The sequence below is a fragment of the Strongylocentrotus purpuratus genome, unplaced genomic scaffold (assembly GCF_000002235.5).
Source record: "Strongylocentrotus purpuratus isolate Spur 01 unplaced genomic scaffold, Spur_5.0 spur5_scaffold_16, whole genome shotgun sequence".
Lineage (NCBI taxonomy): Eukaryota > Metazoa > Echinodermata > Echinoidea > Camarodonta > Strongylocentrotidae > Strongylocentrotus > Strongylocentrotus purpuratus.
In genome coordinates, this window is record NW_022145601.1 from 5608460 (window position 1) to 5625546 (window position 17087).

At 37.8% G+C, this 17087-nt stretch overlaps 1 protein-coding gene across 1 annotated transcript; it reads left to right on the forward strand.

The window, feature by feature from the left end:
- Positions 1 to 1054: 1054 nt before the first annotated feature.
- LOC100890527 (neuronal acetylcholine receptor subunit alpha-2) lies at positions 1055 to 14902 on the forward strand. Its single transcript, XM_030986604.1, has 7 exons — positions 1055 to 1251; positions 1505 to 1638; positions 2573 to 2617; positions 4079 to 4188; positions 5154 to 5289; positions 12546 to 13037; positions 13885 to 14902. The coding sequence occupies exons 1-7, from the start codon at positions 1152 to 1154 to the stop codon at positions 13990 to 13992; spliced, it is 1125 nt and encodes a 374-aa protein (XP_030842464.1). The 5' UTR covers positions 1055 to 1151; the 3' UTR covers positions 13993 to 14902.
- The last annotated feature ends 2185 nt before the right edge of the window (positions 14903 to 17087 follow it).

Genomic DNA, 17087 nt, shown 5'->3' on the forward strand with positions numbered 1-17087 from the left:
GATTTTTTTTTTTTTTTTTTTTTTTATTATTTAAAAAAATAAAAAAATAAAAAAATATATGCCCACGGCTAACCTAAAAAAGGTGACCTTACCCCCCCCAACGAAGAAAAATGTCAAATTTTCAAATTTCGAGACCAAAAAAAAAAAAAAAGGATCCGCATACCACCTCCCCCCCCCCCCCCCCCCCCCCCCCCCCCCCCACTGAGCGACTTTTCGGCTAACCTAACCTAAGTATAATATCTGGAGGGGAACAACGAAAAGAAAAAAAGAAGAAGAAGAAGAAGAAGAAGAAGAAGAAGAAGAAGGAGAAAAAAGATGGAAAAGAAGAAGAAGAGCAATATCGTTGCCGCAACAATATTGTTGGATCATCCCTGCGGTTGGAAAGTAGGTCCCCCCCCCCTCCCTCCTCCCTCCCCTCCATGTGAAGATGGAAACATGATGTAAATTACAGAAATAATTATTATGAACTATTATGAGTTATTATAAAAATGAAACTTTTAATAAGGGAGCACTATTCTTTATATTTGTGGTTGTTTTGTTCTGAAGGTATTTCAATTGGGTTTCTAAAGAGGGGATGCCCCTCCCCTAAATCAGCCACTGCGTATGGGGTATGGAAAAATCAAAGTGCCCCTATTCGTTTATTGAGGTCCACGCCCCCAACGCATCTTCGACCAGGATTATACCTACCAGCAACAAGTTATTAAGTTTATCTCTTAATCATACACTTCAAAAGGCCTAACCTTCCCACTTCATCTATAGACCGACTCATGTTTTTGCTGTCGACGCAGATTTTGCCACTTTGTGTTTCGAGATTCGAAAAGAAAGCAAGTATTTATTTGTTGGTATTTTCAATAAGTATTCTTCTCAATCTGATACCTATAGTTTACCTAAATGCCTTAAAGCCATCACTAAACATTTGAAAATACTCGTTGAAAAATAAATTAACAAAAATACGGAAAGCAATAATAAAGTGATGTATGACAACAAGGAATTCCTCTGTTAACATCGTAACCCCTTCTCTAGTAATATGTTATCAGCGTGTATTTTGTTCAGCCTAATCAGCATTTTAAACTGTCTTGTTACAAAATGTGTCAACAAAATTAATTTGGAAATGTCCACATTGTATTCCTCTTCAGATTAATATCTCCGTCATGAAGCTTTTCTATGGCTACCTGATCCTGCTAGGCGTGGCGTCGCTGACATGCACCACCGCCCAGGATAGTATGACTTCTACATCTTATTCTTCTTATGGTAATAATCCAGTGATGAAACCGGGATTCTTAGAATAGGGGTATGGGGGGGGGGGGGGGACAGAACAAATATCTGTCCAAAAATACATAGCAGTTCCCCCCCCCCAAAAAAAAGGGGGATGTGGGGGACACATCATAATAAATCGTTAGGGGGGGGGGGGTCTTTGCTTGATTAAGCGTCCAGACACAACCTCTATTCTATGAAAGTTGCAATATTTTATCTTTTGTTCGTTTTTTTCTTCTTTTTCTTTTAGATCCTGAATGGTATGATCACGCTCTCCTAAGAGCAAACCTCCTCTCATCCTATACCGGTAAAGAAACTCTTCCATACTATGATCAGGCTAACCAAGTAACTATGGGAATGTCACTGACGAAGCTTCGAGGACTGGTTAGTATAATTACTACTACTACTACTACTACTACTACTACTACTACTACTACTACTACTACTACTACTACTACTACTAATAATGATAATAATAATGATAATAATAATAATAATAATAATAATAATAAAGATAAAATTAGTAATAATGATGATAACAATAATACTTCTAATGATAATAATTATAATGATTAAATTAGTACTAATTACACTACTAATAATGTTAATAATAATAGTACTATTACTACTAATAATGATAACATTAATAATAATTATAACAAAAAGCGCCAGGAGTGTAAAGTCTGACAGATGATGAGCGCTATACACGAACCCACTATTATTATTATTATTATTATTATTATTATTATTATTATTATTATTATTATTATTATCAACAATCAAAATAATTAAACTTATAAACTTGTAATAATGACAAAAAGATATAATCAAATAATAATGATAATTATAGCATTTTTTTTTTTGGGGGGGGGAGGGGGATGAAGGGTTGAAATTGCAAATCACTCCCCTCTGTAATTCATAACCACTGTTCAGACTGGTCAGATAGTAAAATAATTGGGAATTTAGAATGCTAGGAATTTATCAATATCAAATTTATCAATATCAATATTAAACATATTGCATATACAAGTAGATAACTGAAATATACAACTGGTCCAAATTTTTGCCAATCTTCTTTTTTTTACAAAGCTAGTGATATATCAGAGAGAAATTCTTATCGAATATGAAATGACTACTACTAAGAAAAAAAAAAAAAAATTAGATACGATTGTCACACAAAGCATATCAGTGTGTAACTTATATTGTGTGAAGTCTAAGCACTCAATTTGACCTTCATGACATACAACGAAGAGGTCATTTTAATGGACGCGATTGTCTGTTTTGAAAATTTAATCTATTGTTACTTTTTTTCTTGAAGGATTTATTCAAAGGAACCATTCAGATCAACGTACGGATGTATTTAGTAAGTGATATCATATAAAATAAAAGTAAAATAAAAGCACTTCTTTTATATCGCGATAGTTGTGTTATATTGGCATTATTTAGGCCTATTATTTGTTTACTATCTCCCCTGTCATTCAATATTCAGAATCCGACAGAATATGCCAAGGTTCGGTGTTTTTGAGAATCGTTCGTATATGACACGATATACCGCCACAAAAAAAAAGCCGCTTCCGAGTTTTTAAGTGTAAATGAATGGCAACTTTGCTCAATAAAATTCCTGCGAGTATTCAGTTAAAGGGATAGTTGAGTTCTGTTGCAGAGGGCGCTACACAAAATAATTTTGTTGTGAGATAATGAAAAACTGAGTGTCAAATTTGAAAGAACATAATATTTAAATGACAAAATCATCTTTGTTTGATCATAATCGGTTCAGAGACGGCTAAAATATAACAATTTCTAATACTTGTGTACCACCACAAATATTAGCTATTTTGAAAAATTTGAAAAAAACCGTTGAAAAAACGAAATAACGCCTTTTACGTCGTATTTCAAGCCAATACCGATGTTGGCTTTTTTGTTGGCATTTTCTTGTTGCTTATATTACGCACAACCAGCTGGCCCATGTATAGTTATTTTTAATTAAATAATTAATTAACGGTCACCGTGTTTTTTCTTAAATGGAGCTGAATTGGTATGCTCGTATTGGCTAAATTTCACACATTTTGGGGTCTAAAATTACCTTCATAGCAATTTTAGGTTCTAAAAGGGCACTAGAAAATGACATAGATAAGAATAAGAGCAATAACCATACACTTTGAAGGCATTTGCGGTCTGAAAACAGAACTCAACTATCCCTTTAACTCTGTGTTATAAGATAAGAAATGTGAAGAGTAACTTAACGTCATGTTAAAAATAAATTTTTAAAAAGTGAGTCAATTCATAAATCTGTCATCATCATCATTCCTAAGGTGTGTTTATCCAACATTTCGTTATTTTGAAATATCGAAAAGATTTTTCGGTCAGGGGCTGTATTTCTTTCCGGTTAGGTATGGGGGACGATTTAGCCTGATATTTCTCAAACAAACCCCCCCCCCCCCCCCCTCCTCACAAACACAAAGGAGAGCATTCGAAATAATGGAGCATCTTGATTAAGCAAGGTAGGAGAATACAAATTCAATCGCTTGGGTCCTGGTGCATAAAACTTATCGTTGATGGTATAACTTCCATGAAAACCTTGATTTGATTGGCTGTTGAGTGATGTTGCCATGGTATTTAATATTGATGGCAAAGTTACCATAAATGCTAAGCTGTACATGCAACGCGGCCCCGATCAGGTTAATTGATATACAAATCTAAGGGAGAGTGAGATGAGTGTTATGGAGGTAGAATTTCATAAAAATATACAAATGGAATTCATCACTTTATATCAATAAAATTATTTTACTTTTAACATTTTCCTTTTTTTATTCCTTTTTGAAAGGATTGGAGTGACCCGAGGTTGGTATGGGATCCAGCCCAATACAGAAACATCACCAAACTTCACTTGCTTCCCTCAGAAATCTGGGTGCCTGATATAACCCTCTTCAACAGGTATTATCATAAGGATACAAGGGGGGGGGGTGTTTCACAAAGATCCTAAGTTGAACTTATCTCTAAGTTGGACTTAAAAATTATGGAAAGCCGTTAGCATGTATACAAATATTTTGTAAAAGTTATTTTAAAAGGCATAAAATGTTGATTTAAATCATTCATATTTTCTATTATCAAGGAGATTTCATGTTCTTGATGTAAAATTTATAAAATGTCTAAAATAATTCAATTTTTGCTTTTGAATATATTTTATTTTAAGGCTACAAATGGCTCTCCATAACTGTTAAGTCCAACTTAGAGATAAGTTAGACTTAGGATCTTTGTGAAATACTCCCAGGGGGGATATACGGTACCTCGTATTCGGGTAGCGAAGTGGTTTGTAAACAAATTTACGTTGTCACTTTAACAATGGAATGAAAAGACTTGAAATGTTATTAGTACTTTTAATAACTCTGTCTCTTTCTCGCCAGAATTAGATGTGGGAAATTTGAATGTCGGGCAAGCAACATCAAAAAGAGCACATTTTTTTTTTGTCTAGGATTTGATGAAAAATTTCGCAACGACTCAGTCAGCCACTAAATAAGCGGGGGGGGGGGGGGGGGGGGGGTAAGGTCACCTTTTATGGGTCACCCGTTACTATAATTTTTTTAAATAAAAAAAAAAAAAATGTAATTAAACAAAATGAGGGGGGTCGACCCCCCCCCCCCCCTGCGTACGCGCCTGGTGTTAGGTAAGGAGTTGGGTCCAGGATTTTAAGCTAGCTATTCTGTTACTCTTACTGTTAAAAATGTAGCGTATTGTCTCCGAAGAAGGTGTCGTAAATATGTTTACGGTTGAGTTTGCACGTTACTATAATTTGCCGTTTCAAAAATGTGATCAGGTGATGAATAATTCTAATACCATTTCATTTGTCGTTCAGAATGTCATTGTCTGTCATTCAAGATCTTGTTTTCTTCCCATTCTAGTAACTCACCGAGTGAAAGCCTGATGAGTGGAGTTTCCGCTATTGTGTACGCTGATGGTAGTGTCCTCTATGTCCCACCCATGCATCTTGAAGCAACATGTACGATGGATCTGACAGACTATCCCTACGATCAACACGTAAGACTACAATCTTGATTTTACTCTTGGTTGTGAGTTTTTAGATGTAATAATGGCTTCTTCGTGTTCTTATATATAAACGCTGGTCAAACCAGTGGAATCCGTCTATACTACTTACTTGAAGGAGTACATCCCAGGGCCCTGTGCAAAACCAAGTGGCAGCGACCTCTCAAGAACAGCCTGGGTCAACCTCAATCGGATCAGGACTGGAGTCGGCCATACACAATATTTCCTGCATAAACTTGGAGCTCATCCATCGCCAAACTGTGCCTGTGAAAAGATCCAAACTATGGATCACGTCATCGATGCTTGTCCTATCTAAAAATCTTCTCACGGTGTTTCTGGACAATCAGTTGGTTAAATAAGGATCTTCCTATTTAGAAGATGTACTCTTTGATCTTCGTCGTACGAACGAACGAACGATATATATTAAAAACGCTCATATACGTCACGTCGTGGCGCATGTGGCGCCCATATATTAGGCCTACTAGTATTACTCTTGGACCTTGGTCACACCCGAGCTGTTGGTCCCATCTTCCGTGTGTCTCATGCCCCTTTACAATCATGTCACCACATTGTCCTTATGTCCATGTGGACCTACGTCTCATTGGTGCTATGTCTCATTGGTCCTATATCACATTGTCCTTATGTCCTTTAGACCTACGTCTCATGTCTTATTGGTCCTATGTCCATGTGGACCTACGTCTCATTGGTGCTATGTCTCAATGGTCCTACACCACATTGTCCTATGTCCATGTGGCCCTTCGTCTCATTGGTGCTATGTCTCAATGGTCCTACACCACATTGTCCTTATATCCCTGTGGACCTACGTCTCATTGGTGCTATGTCTCAATGGTCCTACACCACATTGTCCTTATGTCCCTGTGGACCTTCGTCTCATTGGTGCTATGTCTCAATGGTCCTACACCACATTGTCCTTATGTCCCTGTGTACCTTCGTCTCATTAGTGCTATGTCTCAATGGTCCTACGCCACACTGCCCTTATATAAAGCAGATTCAGCTCTTACCCGGACTAGAAGGCATACAAGCACTAAACTTTTCATGGTTATTATTCATATCTTTATTCAGAACCGTAAACAGGAAGATGATCTTTGTTGGGTTTCCACATCCAATCCCACTGCGATTTCTTTGAAAATATGATCGTAGACACTTTCTATAGTGTGCGGTGGGCCTAAGACCACTGCCGCATCAGATTAATAATACACAGGTCCTTGTATTAACGCCTCGTAAAGTAGCCAGAGTTCGAAATTCTGTATCTCTTATGATAAAGGTAATAGTCCGTGGGCCAGAGGGGGCTACCGTGCACCCCCCTATGATCCTACTTTTTGGGTGTCATTTTGTTCATTGGGATCCATAATATAAGAAAAAAGATGTTCCCAAGAAAAAAACTCATTTGGACACTGTTTTTTTGCTCCTTATTTGAAGATATGTAAAAATGTCAGTTTTTCGTGTTTTGCACACTTTCGTAGGGTTTGTGAATTATGTGCTTACATTTTACCCTGTTTCTCAGCAGATATAACTCTAATCTCCACCAAATTTATAAGAAATCTTCGTAAACTATACAACAATAGGTAGACAAATTATTTTTTAAAATTTTTATTGTCTTCAATTATTAATGACGTCATAAATTTGCATATATTTAATATGTAAATTTCTGTCTCAAAACCTGTCAAAATCACCTGAAAGTTGTATTTTGTCTGCTATTATCATGAAATAAGTTTTCTAGCCCCCTTAATTTGGTGTAATATTATTCATTAATAAGTTATCTGATGTTTCCCCACAAAAAAAAATCAGTATCAGTCAACTCGTATGCGCATCCCCCCTCGCTTATTACAACTAGTACATTCTGTATATATAATGTACATTTAATCCAGGTTGGATAGCAACTCCTCTTGTACAGTCCACGAATCACCAAGTCCTGCCAGAGGTTTGATAAATTTGTTGCGTTGCTGCAACAGTTTGATTGGCTTGACTTTGCCGGTTCCTTTAAAGGCGCTTATGGGGTCACAGCCTGAGAAAGCATGTAGTCCAAGGAGAGCTGCGCAAAATTAGTGACATCTTTGAGCCGCTGCTTGTTGCCTCTCCCTGTATGGAAGAGTAATGTAATGTCTGAAGTGAGATGAGCGTAATGAAGCAATATACAAAATATATTGCTGTTTGGGCTTTTGATCTGCACATGATCACAACCTTGCTCCTTTACCGTATTGGCAGTAAAGGATCACGCGTGAATCTGTTTCTTCTTGGGTTGAGTTGAGAGATGGAATCTCAGAACACAGTGTCTCTCTCCCATTCTGAGAAATGAGCAGTTGGGCTTCTCCTTCTTTGATGAATATCATTTATTCCCAAACAACCTCTTAGCCCGGCTCTTAGCCATGTCGTGCTTACTCCAGACATCCAGAAGAACTTGAATAAGTTGTTTCTTATTCTCATCATTCGTTAAGAACTGTTTCCAGTCAGATGGTCTTTTGGTCTTGCCTCCTTTAATCATCATCTTCTCTGCACACCCACGCCGTGTCCGTTCACTTGACTTCCCAGAGTCTGGCTTGTACATGTCTGCGCTGAAGATGACATCGCATTTGGACAACACTCCATTGTGAATTTTGATGCAAATATCGTGGAAGAATGCAGTCAGTTTTTTACGTAGTAGAAAACAGCATTACCATCTTTCCACTACCAAGGAATTGCCAGTGGTGGGAGGTTGTGAGTTCTCTACATCCTTACGGAGATAGTGTAGGCCCTTAAATGTATCTGTCTTAGCAAAGAAGTTGTTCCAATGTTCCAATTGAGTAGAGAACAGGGATCAAAGAATTCCCGTACATCAAGTTGGCAACCTGAACTTTGTGCCTTTACCATCAGCTGGATAGCAATGTCCCATTGTTGCTTGTACTCTTTTACTTTTCGTTGGGATGTTTTAAGCTTGAATTTCTTATTTGTCTCTGCCAAGGTTTGAGCTTCAGTTTCTTGATGGAGTCAGGGAACGATGTCTTTTTCTCTAATCGCTCTTTGATGAACATCTCTTTCTGGTCTTCCCCTGTGGTAATTGCATGCATGTCATCTTTCTCAACCTCAGCTGGAACGCGGGTACCGGAAGAAAAAACATACAATCCATTCTTGTCATCAACATCAACATGATTGAGGAAGCTTTTTACATCTGATCATCATTGGCCCTTTTTTTAATACACATCCCTCACTTTTCCTCATCTGAGTTGGTTGTTGATCTCTGTGTTTACTTCCCACGGTGAGCATCAAACGTCATATCTGCATAAGTTCGAGCCCACCTCTGATATACACTGTAGTTCTCAATTATGCCAGAGACACCGACACCACTACCACCCCAACCGCGGGAATTGCCATGCTTCAGGATTATCTCCTCAATTGTCTTATCGACAGCACATCGGTTCCCTGGAATGAGCGACCTGGCAACACTTATTGCACCTCTTTCGAGCAATGTCATGGCACCAGGATGTGAAACTTCAATGTTTACTAAGAATACATCAAGGTAGGTCAGATATCGGGAGTAATTGTGACCAGGTCAGGCATAAGGAACAGGCAGTGCAAGTACAATGGACAGTCATTTTCTTTCACAGACCTGATCAATGAAAGATCAATCCAAACGCAATCAACATACGACATCAAAAATTGTGCCGTCTTCCCAAGAGATCCTTTTCGAATATCAGCTTTGAAGCTCTCATATGACTCTTTCAACGCCTTCAGATCTTCATTAGCCACAACCTCAGAAGCCTCTCCTTTGTTGGTGATCGAATTAGCTCTTAGAAGATATTCTTTGATTACTCAGCTATACCAACAAGTGCATCATCTTTTCCAGTCATTGACAGGAACTCATAAAAAAAGGAGCCTTTCTAAGCACTCCACCATTGTCTTGTGACAATGCAGACTCCTGTCGCAGTTCTTTCCTGTTATGACGTCTTTCATAGACCCAGAAGACATCAGACCAGCCTCCAAGAGGATATCTTCAAGTCCGGATCCTTCCATTTTCTTTCCAAGCATCTTGGAGTATGCACAAATCAAATGGAAAGTGCCAATCAACACAATGTGCTTCTTGTAATTCTATGGATGACTACAAAATGAGAGGATATGCCTTCATGCATACGCCCAAGTCAAATGTTGTTATGACATAGTCTTGGCCAACCTCGCGGCTTGCTTCTTCTGCAGCTCTCGGGCACTCTTGGATTGTATCGAATTCTGTTATGGGATATTTTATAACAGGATAGTAATCTATAGTAGTCACATTTGAAGGCACCTCCCATGTTACTGAGACAAATCCAGCCCAACCTGGAAGCTCTTGACCTGTCTCTCCACTACTTTTTCGGACAAGCATCCACGCAGTATCATTTCTGGCACATTGTTTGAATGCTTTATATCTGTTGACATAGCAAGGTCGAAGAGGACCTTCATGTTCAATAGCCAAGGAACGTTCTTTGGTTCATTTACGCGCTTCTGAGGGTACTGTGCTATTTGAAGATTCAACTGTCTCATTGTTAGAAATCTCCTGTAGCATAATTCCATGGGCTGTGTGGACAGAGCCAGAACCACTTGAGCTTGAAATGTATTGGTTGAAATCGTCAACGTCTGAATGGAAGACTGATGGCTCCACGGGATGGCGGACTACCTGTCTAGATAGAATACCGAAAGTCTACTGTAGCGCTTATGGCAGATTCAACCTCAAATGAAAATCAATAGCTTTCTGAAAGAACAAGGCGATTCATGAATGTGATCAGTTGAGCACTGCGTAAGAGATGTCTCAGAGTCATCCATACCAGAATATGCTTGGACATTTTCCACTTTCCATTTGTGGCTGCCCTACATATATCTTGCCCAAGAGATATGACAAGTCTAGTCACTCTTTGTGATGGTCGAGATGGATTTCCACTCACAAATGGTTCAAAAACTTCTCTAGCTCAGTGGGAATCTGGTCATCTATATACAGGCAATGGCTTCTGCGGTTGAGGGACAGGTATTTCATCATCTACAATTTAATCTACATATGCTGGCAAATGCTTTCTTGTGGGCTACTTCCATTGTTCTCTGTTTAGCTACGTCATCGTACTTGTCACTTCTCCATTAATCTGGTTCTTAGTTCGCCACATATTTCTTCCGACAGTTCTTGTGATATCTTGCTTCTGCAGCAAACAGATAAACTTCCATGATTTTCAAAAGTAGGTTTTCATCACCAACTCTCTTCGCAACCTCTACAACATTTTGCCACCCACCAAAATCTAACATTGGTGACTTTCTGTTGTCCAAGAGCTTTTCACTTTGATTGATTTTGGACGTTCCTTTTTACAAAAGATACAATCAGGATTGAAGATGACTTCATCAATTGACGATCTGGGTGGACGGGATGTTGAAGGTTCTGTGGCATCAGAAAAGATCTCTGATAGTCGATTGAGATTCTTGGTAAAAGTTGGTAGCACTCCCGATGATAACCGTGCACATCTGAAATGTCTTCGAAGCATGAGGATGCATGCTTCTTACATTGCTAATAATATTGTGTCAAGTTAGTTGAAATTCGTGAAATTGTACCCGTATACGTTTGATCATTCATTTGTATAAACAACAAACTATATTATAGCATATAATGGGATTAATGACCAACTGCTGAATAAGTTGGCCTTGTCTGATCCCCCTTCTTCAAGCTGACACTATAAAAGGAAACAATGATGTATGTGGTAATATACTGTACAGTATATTTGATTTAGTTTGATGTTAACAGCCTAGCCCCAATAGTAATTGAAATACTGCTTGTTGAGCTTTTGTTTTTTAAACAGGAACTTTAATTGAATGTACATTATATATACAGAATGTATTAATCGTAATATGCGGGGGGAGGGGATGGGGGAACACAATTTGCGGGAATCATCAGATAACATATCGATGAATATAATATTACACCAAATTAGGGGGCTAGAAAACTTACTCATGATAATAGCAGACAAAATACAACTTTTAGGTGATTTTGACAGGTTTTGAGACAGAAATTTGCATATTAAATATATACAAATTTATGATGTCATTAATATTTGAAGACAATAAAATGAATTAAAATAATTTTGTCTACATGTTGTTGTATGATTCACAAAGACTGTGTATTATTTTGATGGAGGTTAGACTTATATCTGCTGAGAAACAGGGTAAAGTGTAAGCACATAATTCACAAACCCTAAGAAAATGTACAATACACGGAAAAATGATATGTTTAAATACAAAATAGTGGGGGAAAAACAATGTCCACATGAGTTGGTTGAATTTTGTTTGCAGGAAACATCAGATAACATATCAATGAATAATTTTATACCAAATTAGGGGGGTTTGAAAACTTATTTCATGATAATAGCAGACAAAATACAACTTTCAGGTGATTTTGACAGGTTTAGAGACAGAAATTTGCATATCAACATATATGCAAATTTATGACGTCATTAAAGGTAAAGACCAGTATTGGAAACGCCCCAATTTCAAAAAATGAAATGGAAGCTCTCATTACCAATCATGTGAAAGAATATATTTTGACTAATACATGATGCTAAAAATTTTGCCAGGAAACCGCCTACTAATTGATATATTTGGTAAATTTGTTTCTCTCATGGTCTGTGAGAGATATAGGGTAGTCCCATATACATCTTTCTGTGTATAGTGCTTGTAACTTTACGAAGAATGGGCCAAATTTCTTATCATTTTGATGATTCCAGAACCTTGCAGATGCTAGATGCTAGATGATCAACCTTTTCTGATCGATTCCACAACGTTTCTTTCACAATGCAATCGCATGACCATAACTAGTCTTTACCTTTAATAATTGAAAACAATAAAATAAAATAAAATAATTTTGTCTACCTATTGTTGTATAGTTTACAAAGATTTCTTATAAATTTGGTGGAGATTAGAGTTATATCTGCTGAGAAACAGGGTAAAATGTAAGCACATAATTCACAAGCCCTAAGAAAGTGTGCAAAACACGAAAAGCTGACATTTTTACATATCTTCAAATAAGGAGCAAAAAACAGTGTCCAAATGAGTTTTTTTCTTGGGAACATCTTTTTGTTTATATTATGGATCCCAATGAACAAAAAGTAGGATCATAGAGGGGTGCACGGTAGCCCGCTCTGGCCCACGGACTATAAGGATTACAACAATAAAATCAGTCAGTGATTCTACGTGAAACATTCAATAGTAATTAGTGAATAATACGTCATTTTCTACTTACTATCTTTCAGAAATGCAGCCTGAAATGGGGATCATGGGCGTATGACGCATCTGTGATAACCATAGACTCGTCATCAGACACCATTGATTTGTCAGAGACATTCGATCATCCGATTTGGGATATCATCGACACAAAGGCTGCAAAGAATACTGACTTCTACAGCTGCTGCCCGGGGGAAACCTTCGAGGATGTTACATTCTCTTTGGTTGTCCGTCGAAGAGAGACCCACGGCCGTATCGCCTCCTCCGTGGTCACGGCATGGCTTATCCTCATCGTCTTCCTGATCAGTCCGTCGTCGGCCGGAGTACGGATCGTCTTCGCGGGTTCCGTCCTCATCGCCTTGGTGGTATTGTCAGCAGTACTCAGTGCAGAGGTCCCCGCCTACTCGACGACCAGACTTGGTCGGTTCCTCATCGTTGGGATGCTCATCCTTGCTTTCGTCAGCGTCGTCAATGGCCTCATCTATCGCTTCTACCCCAAGGAGAAGCCAGGACAGCTCATTGTGAGGAAAACTTGTATATAAAACGATCGCAACTACTTTAAAAAAATCAACCTATAGCAATTTCAGTTGCCTTTTACGTCACCCATTGAAATGTGCCAGCACTACGTTGACATATTCACGTAGTCCGAACATAAAATATGTAGGACCTACAACGGGGAATTGAGTTTATTTTTCGAAGTAGTTGCGATCGTCTTATATTCAACTTGGACTTAAAAACACTTTTTGTATCCAATCATAAAAAACGTTGGAATACACGACAAGAGCAGCAACAACAACAACAACAAAGACAAACACAAAGAAACAAACAAGTTTTAACACAAATTAACATAGGCAAAATGATAATGATTAGGATGATGATGAAACAATAATAATAATACTACTAATAATATAACGATGATAATAACAATATTAATGATTATGATAACAATAATAATGATAATAATATATAATAGTAATGATAATAATAATAATGATGCTAATAGTGATAATAATGTGTACTAGGGAAGCCTCTTCAGTATCAATAATATTCTTCCAGATGGCCGCCTGCAATTATATTACTACCCCTTCGTTAGCCGAGCTACTGTATAATAAGGCGCTAGAGCATTTAAGGAATTTCTTCCTATCGGGTGCTCATTTACTTCCCTGGGCGGAGAGTGGACAATGTAGATTAACGCTTTGCGAAAGGACATTATTTTTGGGACAGGGATTCGAACCCCGTACTTTGTGATTCATATTTGTATCATGGACTTATCCACTACACCACAACAGCTCCACAGGGATCACCACCTTTCCACCAAACACCAAGAATCATTCACTCTCTTTTTCTCTCTTTATTCTCTGGATTCAGGAAGGAGACGGTTCATCTCCACCACGGGTTCTGCTCATCATCGACATCGGGGCTTTCGTGAGTACTGCCATCATCCTGGGGATATCAACAGGCGCCCTCTTTGTCTAAACTTCAGCGTTTTGGCGTTGGCTAGCTGTACCATGTGTACAGTGGAACCCTGTGCAATATCGTGGGTGCAGCGATTGAGCGGGCACTTGCATCATTTTATTTTTCGGGGAGAGGGGAGGGGAGGGGAGGAATGTAAATGTGAGAGGGCCATAATGTGAGAGGAGTATCTCTCTCACTTCTCTTTTCATTCTTACTCATTTGATTGGGACTGGGGGAGGGGCATGAGTCCCAACGCCCCTGTCGCTACGTTGTAGTATACCTCGTGGTATCTCGTTATAAGCAGATTATATTCGTTTTTCTAATATTATCTTTTAAATTATAATCATTCTCCTTCATCTCTTTGTCTTCATATATTGCGGTGAGTGTTCCTCAGTTGTTGTAAAGTATTAGTATCTGGATATTATTATTTAAGAAGAAGTCTTACATAAAGACATATGATTGTCATTACCTGAGAAGACTAAACTACCCCTTCTATGGTGGTTGGTCCTTCGTACATTGTTAGAATCTTTAGCATTGCATTTAGAGTACCTTTATGTTTCTTTTAATATTATAAACATCATAATTATTTTAGTACACATGTCAAATAAATAATAGAACCTTTACATATTGTCCGAAGTGAACTTTCTCCAAACCAGATTAGAAATTTGTTGGAAATATTATATCACATTTTGTCAATGGGAATGATAGATCAAAGTTTTACCAATTTCATTGTTTTCTGAAGGAATTCCATTTTTCTATGTAATGTGCAACTTGTATTTAGAACTCCATGCTTGTCGTCCATAATTCATGTTTAAGTTTTCTTTTATTCATTAATCAACTTTACAGTTTGAGGCATGATTCATGTTTTTCTTTTTCAGTTTCTAATAATATGGATCAAATGAATAAAAACAACCCTTTTGCCCACAACAATGAGAATAAAGTGTGAACATTTTCATGTTTATTGAAGACAGTGTACCCACAGAATGTGATGAATTTAAAAATGTTCCTGGTAACGGACAACAAACAAAGGATTCATGGAATTTTTGCAATACAACTGCTAATCATGTTGATGCAGTATTATGAACCTCAAAGACCATAAGATCCGTATTCTACTATTTGAAATCAACCAGAAGTTGGAGAAAGAGGAAAAGAAAGAAAAAAAAGAATAGACCTTACAATGGTTTAGAAACTTTAGACCAAGCGTATCCCCAGCAATAGCTTTCGAAACAACAATAACAATTTCAAATCGGTAGGAAATATATGATTATAAAGATAGCCTATAGTTATCGTGTCACAGTTGAATTATACACATGTATGGGATTGGGGGTGAATTTGGCTTTCTATAAATGACTCCAACTGTGTATTTTAAAGTAGGTCCTAGTGTAATGTCAACAAATAAATATTCACAGGTAGAATCATCATAGGTGTTAAAGATATCATCGCGAACGGTGCATGTTATATCATCTTTTACAAACAGTGCAACACCTCCTCCTCTACTAACACAACCAACTATATCCGAATGTATGAAAGTATAACCGTGTAAGTGAAATGGAGTAACTGGTTTACCACAAATCCATGTTTCGGAAAGGGCAATTATTGAGAATTTATTCGACAATGTATCAAGAAGATTTGTAATGCTATCAACATTTCTATTAAGACTACGAGCATTCATGTGAATTAAACTGAAATTATATTCATTTTTTTACCAAAAAAGAGTTCAATTCACTGGGTGTATAACATGAACAATTATTACCGTGTTCATATATGCATATATCTGGATCCAAATCGTTTTTGGAAACGAAAACCCAGGATGCTTCCAGCAAGCACATGAAAACATTTATGTCATATTTGGTTTAGAAAGTCTCAACCTAGAAAAAGAAACATTGTTAGAACCTTCAAACTCTTTTCTTTCCACCTCCTTTGAAACAGTATACATTTTGAATTCAGACAGAATAGATAACATTAAAACAACATCAATATTACATAAATATATAGATGTACGAATAGTAGAAATCGAAATCGAAAACAATCATGAATATAATACACAAAAGTACAAGTTTTGTGCAGTGTAATACGAAAGAGGTCGGAGTGGTTCTTGTGATAGAGAACCCTTGTGCCAAACAAGGATTTTCCAGTATGTATAGAGTCTACTAGTCTACTAGAACTGAGAAAGAGAGAGACTAGGAGAGAGAAAGGGAAGAAAGAGAGGAAGGGAGGGAGAGAGAGAGAGAGAGAGAGAGATAGAGAGAGAGAGAGAGAAAGAGAGAGAGAGAGATTAGAGAGAGAGAGAGAGAGATTAGAGAGAGAGAGAGAGATTAGAGAGAGAGAGAGAGATTAGAGAGAGAGAGAGAGAGAGAGATTAGAGAGAGAGAGAGAGAGAGAGATTAGAGAGAGAGAGAGATTAGAGAGAGAGAGAGAGATTAGAGAGAGAGAGAGAGCGAGAGAAAGATTAGAGAGAGAGAGAGCGAGAGAAAGATTAGAGAGAGAGAGAGAGAGATTAGAGAGAGAGAGAGATTCGAGAGAGAGAGAGAGAGAGATTAGAGAGAGAGAGAGAGAGAGATTAGAGAGAGAGAGAGATTAGAGAGAGAGAGAGAGAGAGAGAGCGAGAGAAAGATTAGAGAGAGAGAGAGAGAGAGCGAGAGAAAGAGAAAGGGGGAGGAGACGCTACGCCTTCTCATGCATCAATGGCTTGACCATAAGTATACGCCACTGACCCTAAATGATGCATTGTGAATCCCCATGTATCCCTACTCGTTTATCACACATAGGCCTACCACACCTGGGTCGAGAGAGACAAGTTTAGGTAAAATGTCTTTCCTAAAAATAAAAAAAAGTTTTGAGTTCTCATGCTCCACCCCCCCTTTTTGTCATGCTTCCCCAATGTTAGTGGACTAGGGGGAGGGGGGAACACAATTTCCACATGATTAGGGGATTCTCATTAATATATTTTTTTGGGGGGAGGGTTGGGCTGGAAGAAAAAAAAGGAATTTTGGCGGCGCCGCCCTTTATAGTCTACGTCATTGCGCAAAATTAGGAGAAGAAAACATGGAAGACAAAGATAAAAAGAAGAAGAAAAAGAAGAAAGAGAAGAAGAAGGAAAAAAAAGAAGAAGGAGA